The following is a 19,590-nucleotide window of genomic DNA, read 5'->3' as shown; positions in this document are numbered from 1 at the left end:
GAAATTATGTTTAAAAACTCAGACCTTTAATTCGTACCTCACATATGTCATGTGATTAATTTGGGAGTTAGTTAAGACTTAAGACTAGATATCTAAATGGTGGTCTTAACTTTTAATTGTGCCCCTTAATTGATGAAAAGTATTTTAAATAAGAAAACTTGATGGAATAAAACCTAAATATCTAAATAACAAAAAGGTGCCCAATAACTAAGTGCCAACTGGCAAACCTAATTGTTTTACCCGAGGGTATCATAATAATAAAATGAAATATAAATGAGAGTATAAATAATTATAAATTATGTAGTTGGATAGAGTTAAAAGTGAGAGAAATAGGAAGAAAGACTTGTAGCCACAGTTATGAGATCTAGCTCGATTGGAAATTCGACCATCTGACCAGATCGAATCACTCTTTGAACTGTCCAAGCATCAGTCCTGCTGAAAACACAGTCGACCTGCCCAGGATTTAGCAAAATCGGTGATCTGGCCGGTTTATATAACTCGGACCGGGTCATGCTTTAATATTTTCAAAAAAAATTGAAAACGACGTCGTTTTCAATTGAGGCACCCAATGCCCTAATCTGATCAGTGATCAAACCTCAAGGCCTCAACGTCTCTCTTCTCTCGAGTCCACTCACCACTGGCCCTCAGTCTCTTTCTCGTCACTCTCTCACATCTCTCACTGCTGGTGTTGTCGCACTCAAGCTCTCTTGTCTCCGGTCTCGCTCACTCACTTACTGTCTCGCACTCTAGCTCGTCGTCTCGCGCTCAAGCTCGTCGTGCCGCTCTGTGTCGTTAGTCGCCGGCGGCAGAAGCAGACAGAACGGGCATCTGGTCCCTCGGCTGGTGGTCGTTGTCGTCGTCTTGCTTCCATCGTCAGTTGGTCCCTGGGCAGGTGAGTTCGAACAGATTGTCCTGTTCTTTCTTCTTTATTTTCGTTGCTGCAAATAATCACTACACCTTGAATATGACTGAGCTCATTTTTTTTTTTTGAAAATCATCACTTATTGCTGATTATCATCACTGGTGGTTGTTTTTGTTGCTGTCTTGCTGAAATAATGACTTAGCTAAATTTTTTGTTGCTGTAAATCATGTTTGGAGCTAAAGTTTTTGTTGCTGAAAATTATCGTAGTTTAATTTGTTGAAAATTATCAATGAGCTGAATTTGTTGCTGTAAGTTGAATTTGTTGCTTAACATATCACCGAGCTAATTTTTTTGTTGCTGAAAAACATCACTGATTTGAATCTGTTGCTGATTATCATCAAGAACCTTGAATTTGTTGCTGTCTTGCTTAAATAATCACTTAGCTAAATTTTTTGTTGCTGTAAATCATATTTGGAGCTAAAGGTTTTGTTGCTGAAAATTATCATAAATGAATTTGTTGTTGAAAATGATCAATGAGCTGAATTTGTTGCTATAATAATAGATTTAATTCTTAGTATTGATTGATTTAATTCTTAGTAATGATGGACCGAGTAACAATGCTACGGAAGATATAGATGCAAATCAAAATGAGAAAAATATTGGTCAAGTTCTAAATTTGTCCTATGAGGATATAGATGCCGACTTTGGGATTACTCCTTGGATTTGATTTTTCGCTTGTGTTATCTTTTGCTCTCTCTTGTTCGTTTAAATTGAGAAAGTATTAGTTATGTCTAAGAACTGATACGTAATTCTTATTAATATGTTTGTGAAGACATGCATTTTAAGTTTTGATTTTATTTTTATAATTTTATATTTTTATTCAATTATGACTAGGTCAATCGGGTTAACCAGTGACTCAATGACCCGGTTGTATGACCGGATCAATTACCAGTTCAGTTTTGATAACTATGTTTGTGGCAAAGAGAGGGTAGCGAGGGAAAGAGGAGAGGGTAGAAGGGCTTTATGCAATAAAATGAGCCATGTTACTTTATAATTTGTTATTTGAATTGACTTGTTGGAGTAGCGAGCAGAGAGTACGCCTGGCTTCAAGCTTCAAACTCCCGCCAATATCCAAGGGTAAAGGTAAGGGCAAGGGCAAGTTTGAAAAGTGTTTGGCAGAGTGGAAGGTTCCAGAAGAGAAGGATGAGCGCCGTGAACATCACCAACGTGACGGTGCTAGATAACCCTGCTTCCTTTCTCACCCCGTTTCAGTTCGAGATCTACGAGTGTTTGACTCCTCTCAAAGATGGTTTGTAACCTCTCTTCCCCAAACCTTTTTAGGATTCCAGCTTCGATAAATGCAGTGTTATGTTGATAGAATATGGAATTGCTTTTTGATTTCATCCATGCCCATGTCTATAGATCTAGCTTGACGCTCGGCCTGTAGGAACCGCAACATGTAGCTTCTTAGCACAACTCAGATGTCAAATATTTCTTTATTTCATAATTGTTTCCTTGTGATTTAACTACAAAAAATGGGTGTTTCAGTATCAGTACCACGAATTTCCTGTCCCTAATTATTTTAGATCAGCAAACTTGTCAATTCATCTCAATTACACTCTGCCACCAAAGTACCTAGGTAGTGTTTGTTTTGAGGTACTGAGACAGAGACTGAGAGACTGAGACTCAGTATCATGTTTGTTGGTTCAGAGACTGGTACTAAAATTTCTGTCTCTGTCTCCAAAATTTCAGTATTTCAGTACCTCCAAAAAGTAGGGACACTGAGGACTAAAATTTTTAGAGATAGAGACTGAAATTTTAATAATATTTTTTAATGTGTATTTTACAATGGTAACTGATTTTGGTGTATACCTAGCATGGTTAATTTTGGAATAGTGCCCTTTTTGTTTCACAATAGATGACTCAAATTGTACATTATCAGGACCTTTTTTTTTTCAAAAGAAATGTTCAAGACATTGACACATGAACATACATACACATAAGGATTTTTGAGAACCAACTTTTAATCTGAATTCTCATGTCAAGTTATGGTAAATAGCTGTAATGAAGCATATTTTTCTACCAGCGTTGCCATCATTTTAATCTTGAATTCTTCTTGCTGCTGATGTCCACTATACATTTGGTTTTAATCAAGCTTGCTGCATATGTTGGTACAGATTTGGAATGGAAGCTCATTTATGTTGTATCTGCTGAGGATGAGACCTATGACCAATTATTAGAGAGTGTCCTTGTTGGTCCGGTCAACATTGGAAACTATCGCTTTGTTTTACAGGCAAGGTTTATAAATACCATTTCAGTTCTGAGTTGCAATCGCTCAATGAATCAAACTTATAAATAATGTTATGGCAGGCAGATCCACCGGACCCATCAAAGATTCGCGAAGAAGATATAATTGGTGTCACTGTGCTGCTTCTAACATGCTCTTATCTGGGTCAGGAATTCATTCGTGTTGGCTATTATGTGAACAATGATTATGATGATGAGCAGCTGAGGGAGGAACCTCCACCAAAGGTCTTAGTTGACAGGGTTTAGAGGAAAATTTTATCTGACAAACCAAGGGTCACAAAGTTCCCCATCAATTTCCACCCTGAGAATAATGAAAACGAAGAGCAACCCGGTCCAGCTGAGAATCCTTCTGAAACTAGAGAAGATCCACTTGCTGCCGGTGATTGTGATCCCTCAGATGAGAGGGATTCTTAACATTTTGTTGTTATACAGGCTTTTTCAGTTCCCAGATCTCCAACTTTACATTGACTGTGTGTGTGTGGATTAAGGTGGCTTTCTATGAATCTCTTGTTAATGTGAATTAGGTTTGAATTTTGTTGGAAGTAGGGGCTGTCCGAAGGATTTGTTTCAAAATACTTGTAACGTGGGGAAACCGGTTTTGTCCATGAAGCTTTCCATGCGAACCCAATTTCATTGATCTTCTCTTTGATAAATCATATTTTGATTCGTAGTATCAAAAAGGTTTCTTTAATTTTAGGTCATTTTTAGCTTTTCATTAGTTTAATCTGTCTTTTTGCTGAATAATAATATACAAATGGGAGAATCAGCCTCTTCTGTTTCTGAGCTTGCTCACTGGTTCAATATCAAAATCATGATTTAGCATTTTTCATAGAGTTGAAAAAGTGCAACGAATTTGTATCAGGATGTTAAGTTGGATAATGACCTGATTCAAGTACCCTGATTTAAATTCATTGCACCATTTCAATTATATTAAAAAACTATGACATAATACAACTAAAGAGGATGTTAAGTTGGATAATGACCTGATTCAAGTACCCTGATTTAAATACATTGCACCATTTCAATTATATTAAAAAACTATGACATAATACAACTAAAGAGGGGCGACACCTTTCGTTCTTTATTGATATATTAAAGGAGAAATTAGGATAATTCTAAAATCATCTTTAGACATTTAATATCTTTTGTTTTATCAAATAAGAAATATTTTAGGTGGCATAATTTTCTGTCTTTATATTAAATCTTTGGATTTTATTATATTTTCATTTTTTTATAATCTTTTTTTTTATTTTGTATTATCTCAGAATTCTTTTATAACGTGTTTTCTAAATATTCATTTTTCTTTAAATTACTTTATATATTCAATTTTAATGTTATTTCTCTTTTTAATAAGTATATAAAATTTGTCACATTTTTTTTATATAAAGTCTATTTTTTTTCATTTTAAAAAAAAAATATTGGTGTTCGGCCTTATTGTTATATATTTTTTAGTTTTATTTTTATATAGGTTATTTGATGTCTTAAATATTGACCTTATTTTTCTATAACAGTGTGTTTAAAAATCTTAGAATTCAATTCCAATGTTTAAAACAAAAATAACTAACTTAGTTTTGATGAAATTCAATTTAATTCTATTGTTTTTTTAAATCAATTCCAACCCAAATAGGTCGGATTTAGAATTCTATTCTTTTGGGATTTCACTTAAAATATAAATGTCTTTATAATCTAATTACTTCTTTTTAACTTTCTTCACTCATTTTCTTCTCAATGCCTCTCACATTTTAACACACACTCTCTTCTCTCATCACCTTCATTTCCTTTCTTTGACTTCAACTCAATATAATATATACCTTTTTTTTGGAATGTCTACTATGTAAATCTAAAAAAAATATCTACACATATAAATTTTGTGTTTAATTTAGATTAATGACAATAAACATTTACCAGTCTGTTATGTTTGAACATTTTAAGTGAAGTTCTGTGCGAATGTTAACCACGTCGTTTTGACACAAACCTATTTTGTAACTATTTTGCCACATTATACTTCCATCTCATGTTTACTAGTGATAAAACCATGTAATCTTTTGAATCAAGCCTATCTTATAGCTTCTGCCTTGCATCACACTTTTTTTCTTATATTCATTCCATATGATTTTTCTGGTATTTGAAACTATATATGCCAAAATTTTTTGCTTTTTCCCTAACATGTTCAAAAGTAAAGTTGGCATAGATCTCTTCCATCTTATATCAATTTTCAAGGACAAAAATTTTTGTAAAGTGGGTAGATTGTAACACTCTTATTTTTGGAAAATTTAACCATGAATAAGTTATGCTTTTATTAAATTGAGTTTTTATTATAGAAATTAATTTATTAAAAGGTATTTAAATTAAATTCTTATGAACTAAGAAAATTAATCATGTTATTTCTAATTTTAAATTAGAGTACTTATTTGAAAACCAATTAGTATGTTATTAAATAAATAATGTTCTTGAAATAATTTAATTGAGAAAAATTTGGTTTAAAATCACTACTCTATCCTCTAATTTTATTAAAAATTACCAAACAAAACCCTAACCTAACACACACTCTCCCTCACTCCAGCCGCCACCCTCACCTTCACATATACATACACACCCACAGAGAGAAGAGCGGAGGAAGAAGAGGAAGAAGGAGAGGGAGACGGTGCTGATAGGTGTCACTGCCATTGTCGCCGTCGACGTTGTCACACGCGAGAGAGAGAGAGAGAGAGAGAGAGAGAGAGAGAGAGAGAGAGAGAGAGAGAGAGAGAGAGAGAGAGAGAGAGAGAGAGAGAGAGAGAGAGAGAGATCGAACAGAAGGGAGACGCGATCGAGGACAGAGGGTAGTTCCGCGCTACCGTCGTGCCTATCGCAAGCGTGGAGGACTGTCGCAGTTGCTGGTGGGGTTGAGTTCATCAACGAAATGAGCTGAGGAAGAGAGACAAAACGTAGAGAGAGGAAGAAACGTGACGAGAAAGGAAGGGGGAGGGCTGCTTCTGCCATTGTCGAGCCACGATCACCGCCGTAGAAGCTTCTGATGTCGTCGCTGTTGTCTAGGTTGTCACTAGAGGAAGTTGCCGCTGCATGAGGGGGAGAACGGGCAGAACGCGAATAAAGAGAAGAGAAACTCACCGGAGGAGGAGAAAACTGCATCCCATTATTCTGGTCACCGGGTATGGCGATGTTGTCGTCGGAACCACCGCCGAAGCTACTGCTGCTCTGTTCCGTCATTCTTCCTTAGTTACAGTAAATATTCTTGTTCCAGAATCCTCACCGTTAGTATTATGTTATATTCTATTAAAGATTTTGAGATGTTGATGTCGTAGGGTTGAGTTACCATAATTTCATGCTGCCTTTGTGGCTATCGTTGTTGCGAGGAGTCATCAAAACTACCAGTACTACCACTATTGTTGTCGTGTTGTTGGATTTTGACTAATCGAGGTAGGGGTTGTTTGTTTTTAACAAATTTGGAATGTTTCGAAAGTTTAGAAAATACGTGCATTTGAGTTGTTGAGCATTTTATGGCCCGATTATCTCTAATAAAGTGTGATTGATTCGATTTTGATAATTTAAGATTTGTTACGTAATTGAATGAAATTGTTAACGAATCAAAATGGAATTTAATGCTCTAATAATAAAATTAATTAGTAACAATGCTGGTGGGTAGATTAGGATTTGAACATCTTGTTTGTTGTCCTAATGTGTGAAAATTTAATAACTTAAAGACAATTAAAGATAACAAACCAAGAATATTTATATTGAGAAATTGTTGATTTTTGGAAACGGTTAATAAGGGTTTGGGAGATATTTTGGTTTAGATGGAACTCTTGAAGGGTGAAAAAGTCTGAGTTTTAGGGAAGATTCTGCAGAAATTTTTATAAAATTTTGGATAAATTAAATAATAAGAATGAAGAAAAATGTTGTTGCTTTTATAAAGATTAGAGATTTCATCTTGGTATTTAATTTGAATGATCCTAATTAAAGAATTATGTTTTGGGACTTAGTTAAACAAAAATAGGTCTTTGTGTCAATTTGTAAAGTTTAGTGCGTTAACTTGAAAAAGGTTTAACTAACAAAAGATTTAAATGTTAATTATTTATTAACTCAAGAGTTTAGGAATAGGAAGTGTGAGTTTGAGGTTTTAATGAAACTAAAGATGGGTGTTTAAGAAAAAAGAGAGATTTAGGGAATATGATAGAAAAATTGTGATATCCAAGAGTTAAGAGATAAGAGTTAAGGATCTTTAGGTATATTTTAAATTGAACTTGAGCATTATGAATGTTTGGTTTGTTAGCCTATAAAGTGACTAACTAAAGAATGATATAATAAGACTGAATAAGAAAATGATGAGTTATTTGAGTTAGTTTGTCGTTGATTATCAATAATTATATTGTATGAATTAGTTTGCAACTTTGACCTTGAGTCTAGGGTATTATATTCAATGTCTCATATCTGCAAGCCGTATGTGACGGCCTAAACCTAACCCGGTGGATATTTAAAGTATGCGGAGTAGGAAATGGAGTTGTGTTGATGGTCATGTCGGTTATAAGATTGATAATGAAAAATAAATTTTTATTAGAGGCTCACAATGAAAAGTGAGATTGATATGAGACTTATGATGAGAACTTGTTTAAATTGAGATATGTGTAAGAGGTTATGATTGAGGATGATGATTATGTTATTGATGATATGATTAGTGATAATTATGATTATGTTTATGATAATGATGATGGTTTTGAGTGACGAGGATTATGATGAATTTGATTATGCTAGTTTTGGTTAATGTGATTATTGATTGACAAGGACGTGGGTTTTGTCCCGCTTGCGTTATTGATATTGTGGAGATGGTGGTTTGTCTTGCCCACAATGAGGACCGTGGCTTTGTCCCGCACATAGATAGACAAACTGAGGTTGATGATTCCCTCTCTTATGTTATGGTGGACAAGTGGGGTTGAGGATTTTCTTTTTTGTTACATCGGGAGAATGGATAGAAGGTTGAGGATTCCCTTCGATTCAATTTATGATTGTGGTGTGAACGAGTTAGGTTGAAAATTCCCTGTTGTTGCACCACAATCTCTCTCTGATTGTGAAGTATGGCGGGCACTATATCCCGGATAGCACAGTCTCCAGTGAGATGGTGGAAGGTTGAGGATTTTCTCCTGGAAGATTGAGGATTCTCTTTATTATGTTCCTTTTGGGGATGCACGATAGAGAGATGACGTCCGGGTTGGCTATCGAATGTGTCGGGTCTGTGGTGTGCGAAATCGTGATCATTACTTCCTTGGTAACGGTGCTAAAAACTCAATACGCACGTTCATGATCTTAATTCTGTTTCACAACTTCGTACAACTAACCAGCAAGTGCACTGGGTCATTCAAGTAATAAACCTTACGTGAGTAAGGGTCGATCCTACGGAGATTGTCGGCTTGAAGCAAGCTATGGTTACCTTGTAAATCTCAGTCAGGCGAATTCAAATGTATTAAGAGATTATGGTGTACTAAAAGATAATTAAAATAGGATAGAGATACTTATGTAATTCATTGGTGAGAATTTCAGATAAGCGTATAGAGATGCTTTCATCCCTCTGAACCTTTGCTTTCCTGCTGTCTTCATCCAATCCTTCCTACTCCTTTCCATGGCAAGCTGTATGTTGGGCATCACCGTTGTCAATGGCTACTTCCCGTCCTCTCAGTGAAAATAGTCCAAGATGCTCTGTCACGGCACGGCTATTCATCTGTCGGTTCTCGATCATACTAGAATAGGATCCATTGATCCTTTTGCGTCTGTCACTACGCCTAGCACTCGCGAGTTTGAAGCTCGTCACAGCCATCCCTTCCCAGATCCTACTCGGAATACCACAGACAAGGTTTAGACTTTCCGGATCTCAGGAATGACTATCCATGGGTTCTAACTTATACCACGAAGACTCTAATATCTCGGACTCGGTCCCCTGTATTAGATATCCAAGAGATATCCATTCAATCGAAGGTAGAACGGGAGTGGTTGTTAGGCACGCGTTCATAAGTTGAAAATGATAATGACTGTCACGATCATCACATCCATCATATTGAAGTGCGAATGAATATCTTAGAAGCGGAATAAGTTGAATTGAATAGGAAAAAAGTAGTACTTTGCATTAATCTTTGAGGAACAGCAGAGCTCCACACCTTAATCTATGGTGTGTAGAAACTCTACCGTTGAAAATACATAAGTGATGAAGGTTCAGGCATGGCCGAGAGACCAGCCCCCAAATGTGATCTAAAGATAAAACTAAAGATGAAAACTCAATAGTAAAAAGTCCTATTTATAAAAACTAGTTACTAGGGTTTACAGAGATAAGTAATTGATGCAGAAATCCACTTCCGGGGCCCACTTGGTGTGTGCTTGGGCTGAGCATTGAGCTTTACACGTGTAAAGGTCTTTCTTGGAGTTGAACGCCAGTTTGTAACCTGTTTTTGGCGTTTAACTCCACTTTGCAACCTGTTTCTGGCGTTTAACTCCAGAATGCAGCATGGAACTGGCGTTCAATGCCAGTTTACGTCGTCTATCCTTAATCAAACTATGGACTATTATATATTGCTGGAAAGCCATGGATGTATAATTTCCAACGCAATTGAGATCGCGCCATTTAGAGTTCTGTAGCTCCAGGAAATCCACTTTGAGTGCAGGGAGGACAGAATCCAACAGCATCTGCAGTCCTTCTTCAACCTTTGAATCTGATTTTTGCTCAAGTCCCTCAATTTCAGCCAGAAAATACCTGAAATCACATAAAAACACACAAACTCATAGTAAAGTCCAGAAATGTAAATTTTAATTAAAAACTAATAAAAATATACTAAAAACTAACTAAATCATACTAAAAACTATGTAAAAACAATGCCAAAAAGCGTATAAATTATCCGCTCATCACAACATCAAACTTAAATTGTTGCTTGTCCCCAAGCAACTGAAAATCAAAATAGGATAAAAAGAAGAGAATATACTATGAATTCCAAAATATCAATGAAACTTAGCTCTAATCAGATGAGCGGGACTTGTAGCTTTTTGCCTCTTGAATAGTTTTGGCATCTCACTTTATCCATTGAGGTTCAGAATGATTGGCATCTATAGGAACTTAGAATTTAGATAGTGTTATTGATTCTCCTAGTTTAGTTTGTTGATTCTTGAACACAGCTACTTTATGAGTCTTGGCCGTGGCCCTAAGAAATTTGTTTTCCAGTATTACCACCGGATACATAAATGCCACAGACACATAATTGGGTGAACCTTTTCAGATTGTGACTCAGCTTTGCTAGAGTCCCCAATTAGATGTGTCCAGGGTTCTTAAGCACACTCTTTCTTTTGCTTTGGACCTCGACTTTAACCGCTCAGTCTCAAGTTTTCACTTGACACCTTCACGCCACAAGAACATGGTTAGGGACAGCTTGGTTTAGCCGCTTAGGCTAGGATTTTATTCCTTTAGGCCCTCCTATCCACTGATGCTCAAAGCCTTGGATCCTTTTTATTTACCCTTGCCTTTTGGTTTTAAGGGCTATTGGCTTTTTGCTCTTGCCTTTTGGTTTAAAGAGCTTTTGGCTTTTTCTGCTTGCTTTCTCTTTTTCTTTCTCTTTTTTTTTCGCTTTTTTTTTTTCTGCAAGCTTTTGTATTCACTGCTTTTTCTTGCTTTAAGAATCATTTTTATGATTTTTCAGATTATCAAATAACATGTCTCCTTTTTCTTGATTCTTCAAGAGCCAACATATTTAACATTCATTAAACATCAACTTCAAAAGACATATGCACTGTTCAAGCATTCATTCAGAAAACAAAAAGTATTGTCACCACATCAAAATAATTAAACTAGTTTCAAGGATGAATTCGAAACCATGTACTTCTTGTTCTTTTGTAATTAAAACGGTTTTCATTTAAGAGAGGTGATGGATTCATATTCATAACTTTAAGGCATAGACACTTAGACACTAGTGATCATATAGTAAAGACACAAACATAAATAAAACATAAAGCTCAAAAATAAAAAAACAGAAAATAAATAGACAAGGAGATTAAGGAATGAGTCCACCTTAGTGAGGGTGGCGTCTTCCTCCTCTTGAAGAACCAATGGTGCTTTTGAGCTCCTCTATGTTTCTTCCTTGTCTTTGTTGCTCCTCCCTCATAGCTCTTTGATCTTCTCTAATTTCATGGAGGATGATGGAGTGCTCTTGATGCTCCACCCTTAGTTGTCCCATGTTGGAACTTAATTCTCCTAGGAAAGTGTTGATTTGCTCCCAATAGTTTTGTGGAGGAAAGTGCATCCCTTGAGGCATCTCAGGGATTTCATGGTGGGAAATTTACTCATGCTCTTGTTGTGGTCCATAAGTAGGCTCTCTTGTTTGCTCCATCCTTTTCTTAGTGATGAACTTTTGAGATGAATCTCTCCATCTCCCATGACTCAGAGGTGGAAGCTGTTGCCTTCCCTTTCCTCTTTCTAGAGGTTTTTCTGGCCTTAAGTGTCATAAATGGTTATGGAAAACCACAAAGCAACGCTTTTACCACACCAAACTTAGAAGGTTTGCTCGTCCCCGAGCAAAAGAAGAAAAAAAGTAGTAGAAGAAGAAGAAAATGGAGGAGATGGAGGGAGAATGTGTATTCGGCCAAGGGGGTTTTAAGTGGTTATGATGTGTGAGAAGGAAGGAGTGATGGGTTGAATTTGAGTGGGTGGGTGTAGGTGGGTTGTATGATGGTTTTGGAGGAGTAATGGAGGTGATTGGTGGAAGTTGTTTGGGGAAGAGAGTTATGGAAAGGTGTGAAGAGGAGAGAAGAAAAGGTGGGGATCCTGTGGGGTCCACAGATCTTGTGGGGTCCTGTGGGGTCCACAGATCCTGAGGGAATCCTGTGGGGTCCACAGATCAAGTGGGGTCAAGGACTTAACATCCATGCCTAATTAGGCGTGTAAAATGCCCTTGCTATGCAATCCTGGCGTTTAACGCCAGACTGCTGCCTGTTTCTGGCGTTAAACGCCCAAATGTAGCTTGTTTCTGTCGTTTAACGCCAGGTAGATGCTTGTTTCTGGCGTTAAACGCCAGACAGATGCTTGTTTCTGGCATTTAAATGCCAGACTACTCTCCTCCAGGGTGTGCTATTTTTCATTCTATTTTTCATTCTATTTTTGATTTTTCAGTAGTTTTTGTGACTCCACATGATCATCAATCTAATAAAACATGAAATAAACATAGAAATAAAAATAAAATAATTAAGTAACATTGGGTTGCCTCCCAACAAGCGCTTCTTTAATGTCAGTAGCTTGACAGTGAGCTCTCATGGAGCCTCACAGATAATCAGAGCTTTGTTGGAACCTCCCAACACCAAACTTAGAGTTTGAATGTGGGGGTTCAACATCAATCTTAGAGTTTGGTTGTGGCCTCCCAACACCAAACTTAGAGTTTGACTGTGGGGGCTTTTGTTGACTCTGCAGTGAGAGAAGCTTTTCATGCTTCCTCTCCATGGTTACAGAAGGAGATCCTTGAGTTTGCAACACAAGGTTGTCCTCATTCAGTTGAAGGACTAACTCTCCTCTATCCATATCAATCACAGCTCTTGCTGTGGCTAGGAAGGGTCTTCCAAGGATGATGGATTCATCCTCATCCTTCTCTGTGTCTAGGATTATGAAATCAGCAGGGACATAAAGGCCTTCAACCTTTACTAACACGTCCTCTACTTGTCCATAAGTCTGTTTTCTTGAGTTGTCTGCCATCTCTAATGAGATTCTGGCAGCTTGCACCTCAAAGATTCCCTGTTTCTCTATTACAGAGAGTGGCATGAGGTTTATCCTTGACCCAAGGTCACATAGAGCCTTCTCAAAGGTCATGGTGCCTATGGTACAAGGTATTAAGAATTTTCCAGGATCCTGTTTCTTTTGAGGCAATGTCAGTTGATCCAGATCACTCAGTTCATTGGTGAGCAAGGGAGGTTCATCTTTCCAAGTCTCATTACCAAATAATTTGGCATTCAGCTTCATGATTGCACCAAGGTACTTGGCAACTTGCTCTTCAGTAACATCTTCATTCTCTTCAGAAGAAGAATATTCATCAGAGCTCATGAATGGCATAAAGAGGTTTAATGGAATATCTATGGTCTCCAGATGAGCCTCAGAGTCCTTTGGTTCCTCAGAGGGAAATTCCTTATTGATCTCTGGACGTCCTAGGAGGTCTTCCTCACTGGGATTCACGTCCTCTCCCTCCCTTACAGGTTCGGCCATGATGATTAATTCAATGGCCTTGCACTCTCCTTTTGGATTTTTTTCTGTATTGCTTGGGAGAGTTATAGGAGGAGTTTCAGTGACCCTTTTACTCAGCTGGCCCACTTGTGCCTCCAGATTTCTAATGGAGGACCTTGTTTCATTCATGAAACTTAAAGTGGCCTTAGATAGATCAGAGACTATATTTGCTAAGTTAGATGGATTTTGCTCAGAGTTCTCTGTCTGTTGCTGAGTGGATGATGGAAAAGGCTTGCTATTGCTAAACCTGTTTCTTCCACCATTATTAAAGCCTTGTTGAGGCTTTTATTGATCCTTCTATGAGAGATTTGGGTGATTTTTCCATGAGGGATTATAGGTGTTTCCATAGGGTTCACCCATGTAATTTACCTCTGCTATTGCAGGGTTCTCAGGATCATAAGTTTCTTCCTCAGAAGATGCCTCTTGAGTACTGTTGGATGATTCCTTCAATCCATTCAGACTCTGAGAGATCATATTGACTTGCTGAATCAATATTTTGTTCTGAGCTAATATGACATTCAGAGTATCAATTTCAAGAACTCCCTTCTTCTGAGGCGTCCCATTACTTACAAGATTCCTCTCAGAAGTGTACATGAACTGGTTATTAGCAACCATGTCAATGAGCTCTTGAGCTTTTACAGGCGTTTTCTTTAGGTGAATGGATCCACCTGCAGAATGGTCCAATGACATCTTTGATAGTTCAGATAGATCATCATAGAATATATCCAGAATGGTCCATTCTGAAAGCATGTCAGAAGGACACTTTTTGGTTAGTTGCTTATATCTCTCCCAAGCTTCATAGAGGGATTCATCTTCTTTCTATCTGAAGGTTTAAACATCCACTCTAAGCTTACTAAGCTTTTGAGGAGGAAAGAACTTGGCTAAGAAAGCCGTGACCAGCTTATCCCAAGAGTTCAGGCTATCTTTAGGTTGAGAGTCTAACCACACTCTAGTTCTGTCTCTTACAGCAAACGGGAAAAGCATAAGCCTGTAGACCTCGGGATCAACCCCATTGGTCTTAACAATATCACAGATCTGCAAGAATTTAGTCAAGAACTGAAAAGGATCTTCAGATGGAAGCCCATGAAACTTGCAGTTCTGTTGCATCAGAGAAACTAATTGAGGTTTAAGCTCAAAGTTGTTTGCTCCAATGGCAGGGATTGAGATGCTTCTTCCATGTAAATTGGAATTTGGTGCAGTAAAGTCACCAAGCATCTTCCTTTCATTATTATTATTTTCGGCCATGTTGTCTTCTTTTTCAAAAATTTCTGTCAGATTTTCTCCCGAGAGTTGTGCTTTGGCTTCCCTTAGCTTCCTCTTCAGAGTCCTTTCAGGTTCAGGATTAGCTTCAACAAGAATGTTCTTATCCTTGTTCCTGCTCATATGAAAAAGAAGAAAACAGAAAGGAAAATATGGAATCCTCTATGTCACAGTATAGAGATTCCTTTACGTGAGTAGAAGAAAGTAAGAATAGAAGAAGGAAAAGATGAGAATCCAAACACAGGGGTGAGGATAGAAGTGTTAATGGATGAATAAATAAATCCAGAAAATCCACTTTGAGTGCAGGGAGGTCAGGATCCAACAGCTTCTGCAGTCCTTCTTCAACCTCTGAATCTGATTTTTGCTCAAGTCCCTCAATTTCAGCCAGAAAATACCTGAAATCACAGGAAAACACACAAACTCATAGTAAAGTCCAGAAATGTGAATTTTAATTAAAAACTAATAAAAATATACTAAAAACTAACTAAATCATACTGAAAACTATATAAAAACAATGCTAAAAAGTGTATAAATTATCCGCTCATCAGTCTGGCAGTTTAACCAACATGTGAACTCATGGCCAGTAGGACAGGCATGCATCATATACATTTGTTTGATTTATTTGGGTGTGCATTTTATTGTTGTGTTGTGTTTATGTGATTTATCTGACTATGTGCTATTTGTTACGTGCTTTATATGTCTTTCCTTTTGTGTGTTTGAATTATTTGATTTGATTGTATTTGCAGGTGTACGAAAGTGATGGAGGTTGAAGTGGATTGAATTCAGATTGCCCTTAGAGTTTGGTTTATGTGTTGGATGGATAAGAATGAGTGATGGAAGTTTGTTGGGTAGAAAGACCTTAGGTATGACTTTGATTCCTAAAGAAAATATCTATAAATTTACTTTGATTTTTCCTAAAGCATATATGACTACAAGACTTTTGGATATAAAATGTTATATAGTTAAGTAAAAATGACTTCAAAATAAATAAGTAAAGAACGCAAGTTTTCATAAAGATAAACTTTTTTGAGATGAACGTTGACCTGGTGCATTTATTTATATTAAATTTGTGGCATTCCCTTTTTCTACTAAGGGCCTTTGGGTTAGGTTCTCACCTCCCTATGTAAGACCACGAAATTTGAAAGTTATTAATAAATTATTTATGATCTATTATATTTATTTAAGATTATATTTTTAGAGATTTTTATATATAAATTGAGCAAATTCTTATTTATTATTTAGAGTTCTTATAATTGAAAAATAGTAAATATTTTATATACTTTAATTTTAAATATTTATATTTTTAACCTTATTTTATAAATAAAGGAGAATTAATTTACTTATCCCTAATTTTTATCAATTTGGTATTTAACTGAAAAATAATTTAAAGATTGGTAATTAAAAGATATTTTTAAAGATGGATACTTTATAAATAATTTAGGTGAAGTAATTTTTATTTTACTTTTTCTTTATTTTATAAAAATTACATTACTACCCCTATTTTAATAAAAAAATACCTAAACTAACCCACTAGTCCTAACCTAACCTAACCCAATCTAACCCTAGTTACCACCCATTCTCCCTTCACCACACTCACACCACACCTACGGAAGGAAGAAACAAAGAAAGAAGAAAGAAAGAAAGAAAGGGAAACGGGGAAGGGGGTACCATGGAAGAGAAGGAGAGGGGGAGAAGGGAAGGCGACGCGGTGGGCATCACTGCCGCTGCTGACAGAGAAGAGAGGAGATCTGAGAAATGCTGATGCCGAGGATGAGACGAAAAGAGAGGGAGACCGCGCAAGCTCGCCGGCCAGCCGTGCCCTGCCACCACGTCATGTAACACCCCGTTACCCTAAGCCTTATCTCTAGTTGTAAAGTAAAGGATAACAAAGTGCCACAACAGTTCTAAAGCTTATTGATAAACCCCAATTTTGTGGTTTATCTTGTGCTTAATTTAGGGAATTTTATCAACTTATCTCACATTTGTTCAATGAAATAGCATGGTTTTGTAATTCTCCCTAAATTGTGCTTAAGTGTGAAAACATGCTTTTTAGGCCTTAAAATAGCTAAATTTAATTCACCTTAATTCCATTCGATGCCTTGACATGTTTGTTGAGTGATTTCAGATTCATAAGGCAAGTATTGGATGGAAGAAGTGAAGAGAAAAGCATGCAAAGTGGAGAATTCATGAAGAAATTAGTATTTGGAGAACTCATGGCCACGCGCACGCGTCTCCCATGCGTACGCGTGAGAAGGACATTCACAAGGCCACATGCACGCATCACCCAGGCGTATGCATGAGAAGAAAATTTGCTAGTGACGCGCACGCGTCATCCACGCGTACGCGTCATCCACGCGTACGCGTCATAGCCAGCACGTGACCCCATTAAAGTGAATTCACTGGGGGCGATTTTTGAGCTGCCCAAGCCCAAATCCAACTCATTTCTGATGCTATTTGATGCAGAACTCAAGATGGGTCAAGGGGGGAGCAATTAAATTAGCTAGGATGATGCTTTAGTGAGTTTTCTAGAGAGAGAAGCTCCCTCTTCTCTCTAGAATTAGGGTTCTTAGGTTTATTTTCCTCTTAGATCTAGGTTTAATTTCTTGCTTTCATCTTGTTTCTTTTACATTTTCATGCTCTAGTAGTTCAATTCTCTAGTTTCTTCTTGTTAATTTCTCTTTTATGCCTCTTTTATATTTATGAACTCTTTGTTGGATTTGGATTTCCTTTAATGCACTTGATGTTTGATGTTCTTTTATTGTTGATTTGAGTTGTTATTGTTATTTTCTTATAATTGGTAGTTGTAGAATTTATCTTTCCTTGCAATTTATTATGCTTTCCTTGCAATTTATTATGCTTTCCTTTTATGCCTTCCAAGTGTTTGACAAAATGCTTGGTTGGATGTTAGAGTAGCTTTTTGAGCATTCTTGTCTTGGAAAGAGAAATTGGGCAATCTTGAGTCATTAATACCCAATTTATATTGGTGATCTAGAGTGATTAGTTAGTCTTGTATCCATTAACATTGCTTATGGATTGAGATTAACTAGTCCTATTTGACTTTCTCTCAATATGAAGATAACATTATACCTTCTTCCTATGTTGGAGATGACGAAATAGGATTAGCTCTTGTTAACTATTGTATGATAATTAATAACTAGGATAGAAAGCCTAGATTCTCAATCCTTGCCATGAATGCCTCTTTTTATTTTCTTACCATTTATTTTCTTGCCCTTTTTTTACCAACCTAACCCCTTGGATACCATAACCAATAATATGCATACCTCACTGCAATTCCTTGAGAAGACGACCCAGGACTAATACTCTCGGTTACTTTTATTGGGTTGGACTTGTGACAACCAAATTTAAACTTTGATTTGAGGATTGAATGTTGGTTTGGGCTATGCTCGCAACAAAATTATTTGGTTAAATTCTGAACCGGTATAAATCTTTAATATCACTTATAATATATAATATATGACCAAAAATTTATATAACTAGAAGCCCAATGAAGGAATAAATCTCAAAGTCGCATAAAGCGGAATTACGAAACATGAAGCGGTCACACACGATAACTAAATGCATAGGCACAGACAGAACAAGACATAATATATATAAAACCTTGCAGATAGCTCCAAAATACACAAGGTAATAATTAAAGTAAACAAGATATATATAAGTATGATGTACAAAAGAGGACTAGTGACAGCCTGCAGAGTTTAGGCCGGCTAGTCAAACTGAATACAACAGAGTTTTGAAGTTTTAAAATAGCAACAACGTATCTCTCAAAGTTTTCAGAAATAAAGCCTCTAAGGCAACAAGGTTATATAAATACAAAGGATGAGAGAGTGACTATATCAAAATAAAGTAGAATAAAATAAAGATGAAACCATACTCCGCTCTATCACCATCTCGCAACTCACTGAGGTGGGTTACGACCTGCATCTGAAAAATAACAACAATATATGGTATGAGAATCGGAGGTTCTTAGTATGGTAACAGTGCCCAATATGTAAGATGTAACGTTCCGGGATGCCAAAGGCAATCCTAGAACTTCACACCAAACAGATATTCAAGCTTAACGAAAATAAATAAATTAAACCATAAACCATAAATAGGATTATCTAAACTTAGGGAATATCTAACTAAAACTAGTCACACCACCGTATCCCATAGCTTTCAACAACCTAACCTCCGTGCGATCCCATTGCCACCGCCTACCGAACCTCCTCAATCCCAATAGAAAACACAAGTAATGCAGACAAGTAAAGCACAAGTAAAGTACATGTACAGCAAATAGAACAATTAGCAAGTAAGCATGTGATTCATTTAGGCATAATAGAAATTAAGTAAAGCACACAAATAGGTAGAAGATGCATAAGATGAATGCCTTTCCTATTGGCTCGTGATATCACTTGTCGGTCTATAACTGCCAACCCGTCACATCCTTCTGGATGTAGCCTTCCTTGCCACACCAGAGATATAGGCTCTGCACACTCATGCAGCAGAGAAATCTGCCACGCCAGAGATATAGACTCTGCACACTCATGCAACAGGGAGTCTGCTATGCCAGAGATATAGGCTATGTGCACTCATACAGCACGGAAGGAAACAACAACTGTGTCACCATAAATCATTCCAAAGATATAGTACCCGTTACACTCTTGCAGTAGAAAAACTGTCACACCAGGGATATAGGCCCTGCACACTCTCATATAATCCAATAATTTTATCATTCCTTTCCATGTTCTTAACTTATCATAACCATCATCGGTTTCCAATTTCTCAAATTATTATCAACTATCATCTCCTCTTAAGTTCTCTGAATCATCACCAATATAATACTCCGCCCGCTCAACCACAACTTCAGAAACCTAAGTCTCCGTCTTCTAAACTCATATAGAAATTCATCTATTTAAGTCTCTAGCTCATC

General features: G+C 36.8%; 1 protein-coding gene and 1 non-coding gene across 4 annotated transcripts; both read left to right on the top strand.

Moving 5' to 3' along the window:
* Positions 1–311: 311 nt before the first annotated feature.
* LOC112765097 (histone chaperone ASF1B-like) lies at positions 312–3,849 on the top strand. 3 transcript variants are annotated; one of them, XM_072222851.1, is made up of 4 exons: positions 312–892; positions 1,947–2,171; positions 3,040–3,155; positions 3,233–3,849. In XM_072222851.1, exons 2-4 carry the CDS (start codon positions 2,066–2,068, stop codon positions 3,413–3,415), a joined length of 405 nt encoding a protein of 134 aa, XP_072078952.1. In that variant the 5' UTR covers positions 312–892; positions 1,947–2,065; the 3' UTR covers positions 3,416–3,849. The 3 variants fall into 3 exon arrangements, with proteins under 3 accessions (XP_072078952.1, XP_072078953.1, XP_072078951.1); XM_072222852.1 differs by having other exon boundaries at positions 314–892; positions 1,954–2,171; XM_072222850.1 differs by having other exon boundaries at positions 323–892; positions 1,757–2,171.
* Positions 3,850–14,144: 10,295 nt separating this feature from the next.
* Positions 14,145–14,252, top strand: LOC112767827 (small nucleolar RNA R71). The gene has a single exon (XR_003185268.1). It is a non-coding gene; the product is annotated as a small nucleolar RNA R71 (small nucleolar RNA).
* The last annotated feature ends 5,338 nt before the right edge of the window (positions 14,253–19,590 follow it).

The sequence above is a fragment of the Arachis hypogaea genome, chromosome 17 (assembly GCF_003086295.3).
Source record: "Arachis hypogaea cultivar Tifrunner chromosome 17, arahy.Tifrunner.gnm2.J5K5, whole genome shotgun sequence".
In the NCBI taxonomy this organism is placed as follows: Eukaryota; Viridiplantae; Streptophyta; class Magnoliopsida; order Fabales; family Fabaceae; genus Arachis; species Arachis hypogaea.
This window is presented reverse-complemented; position numbering and strand designations above follow the sequence as displayed.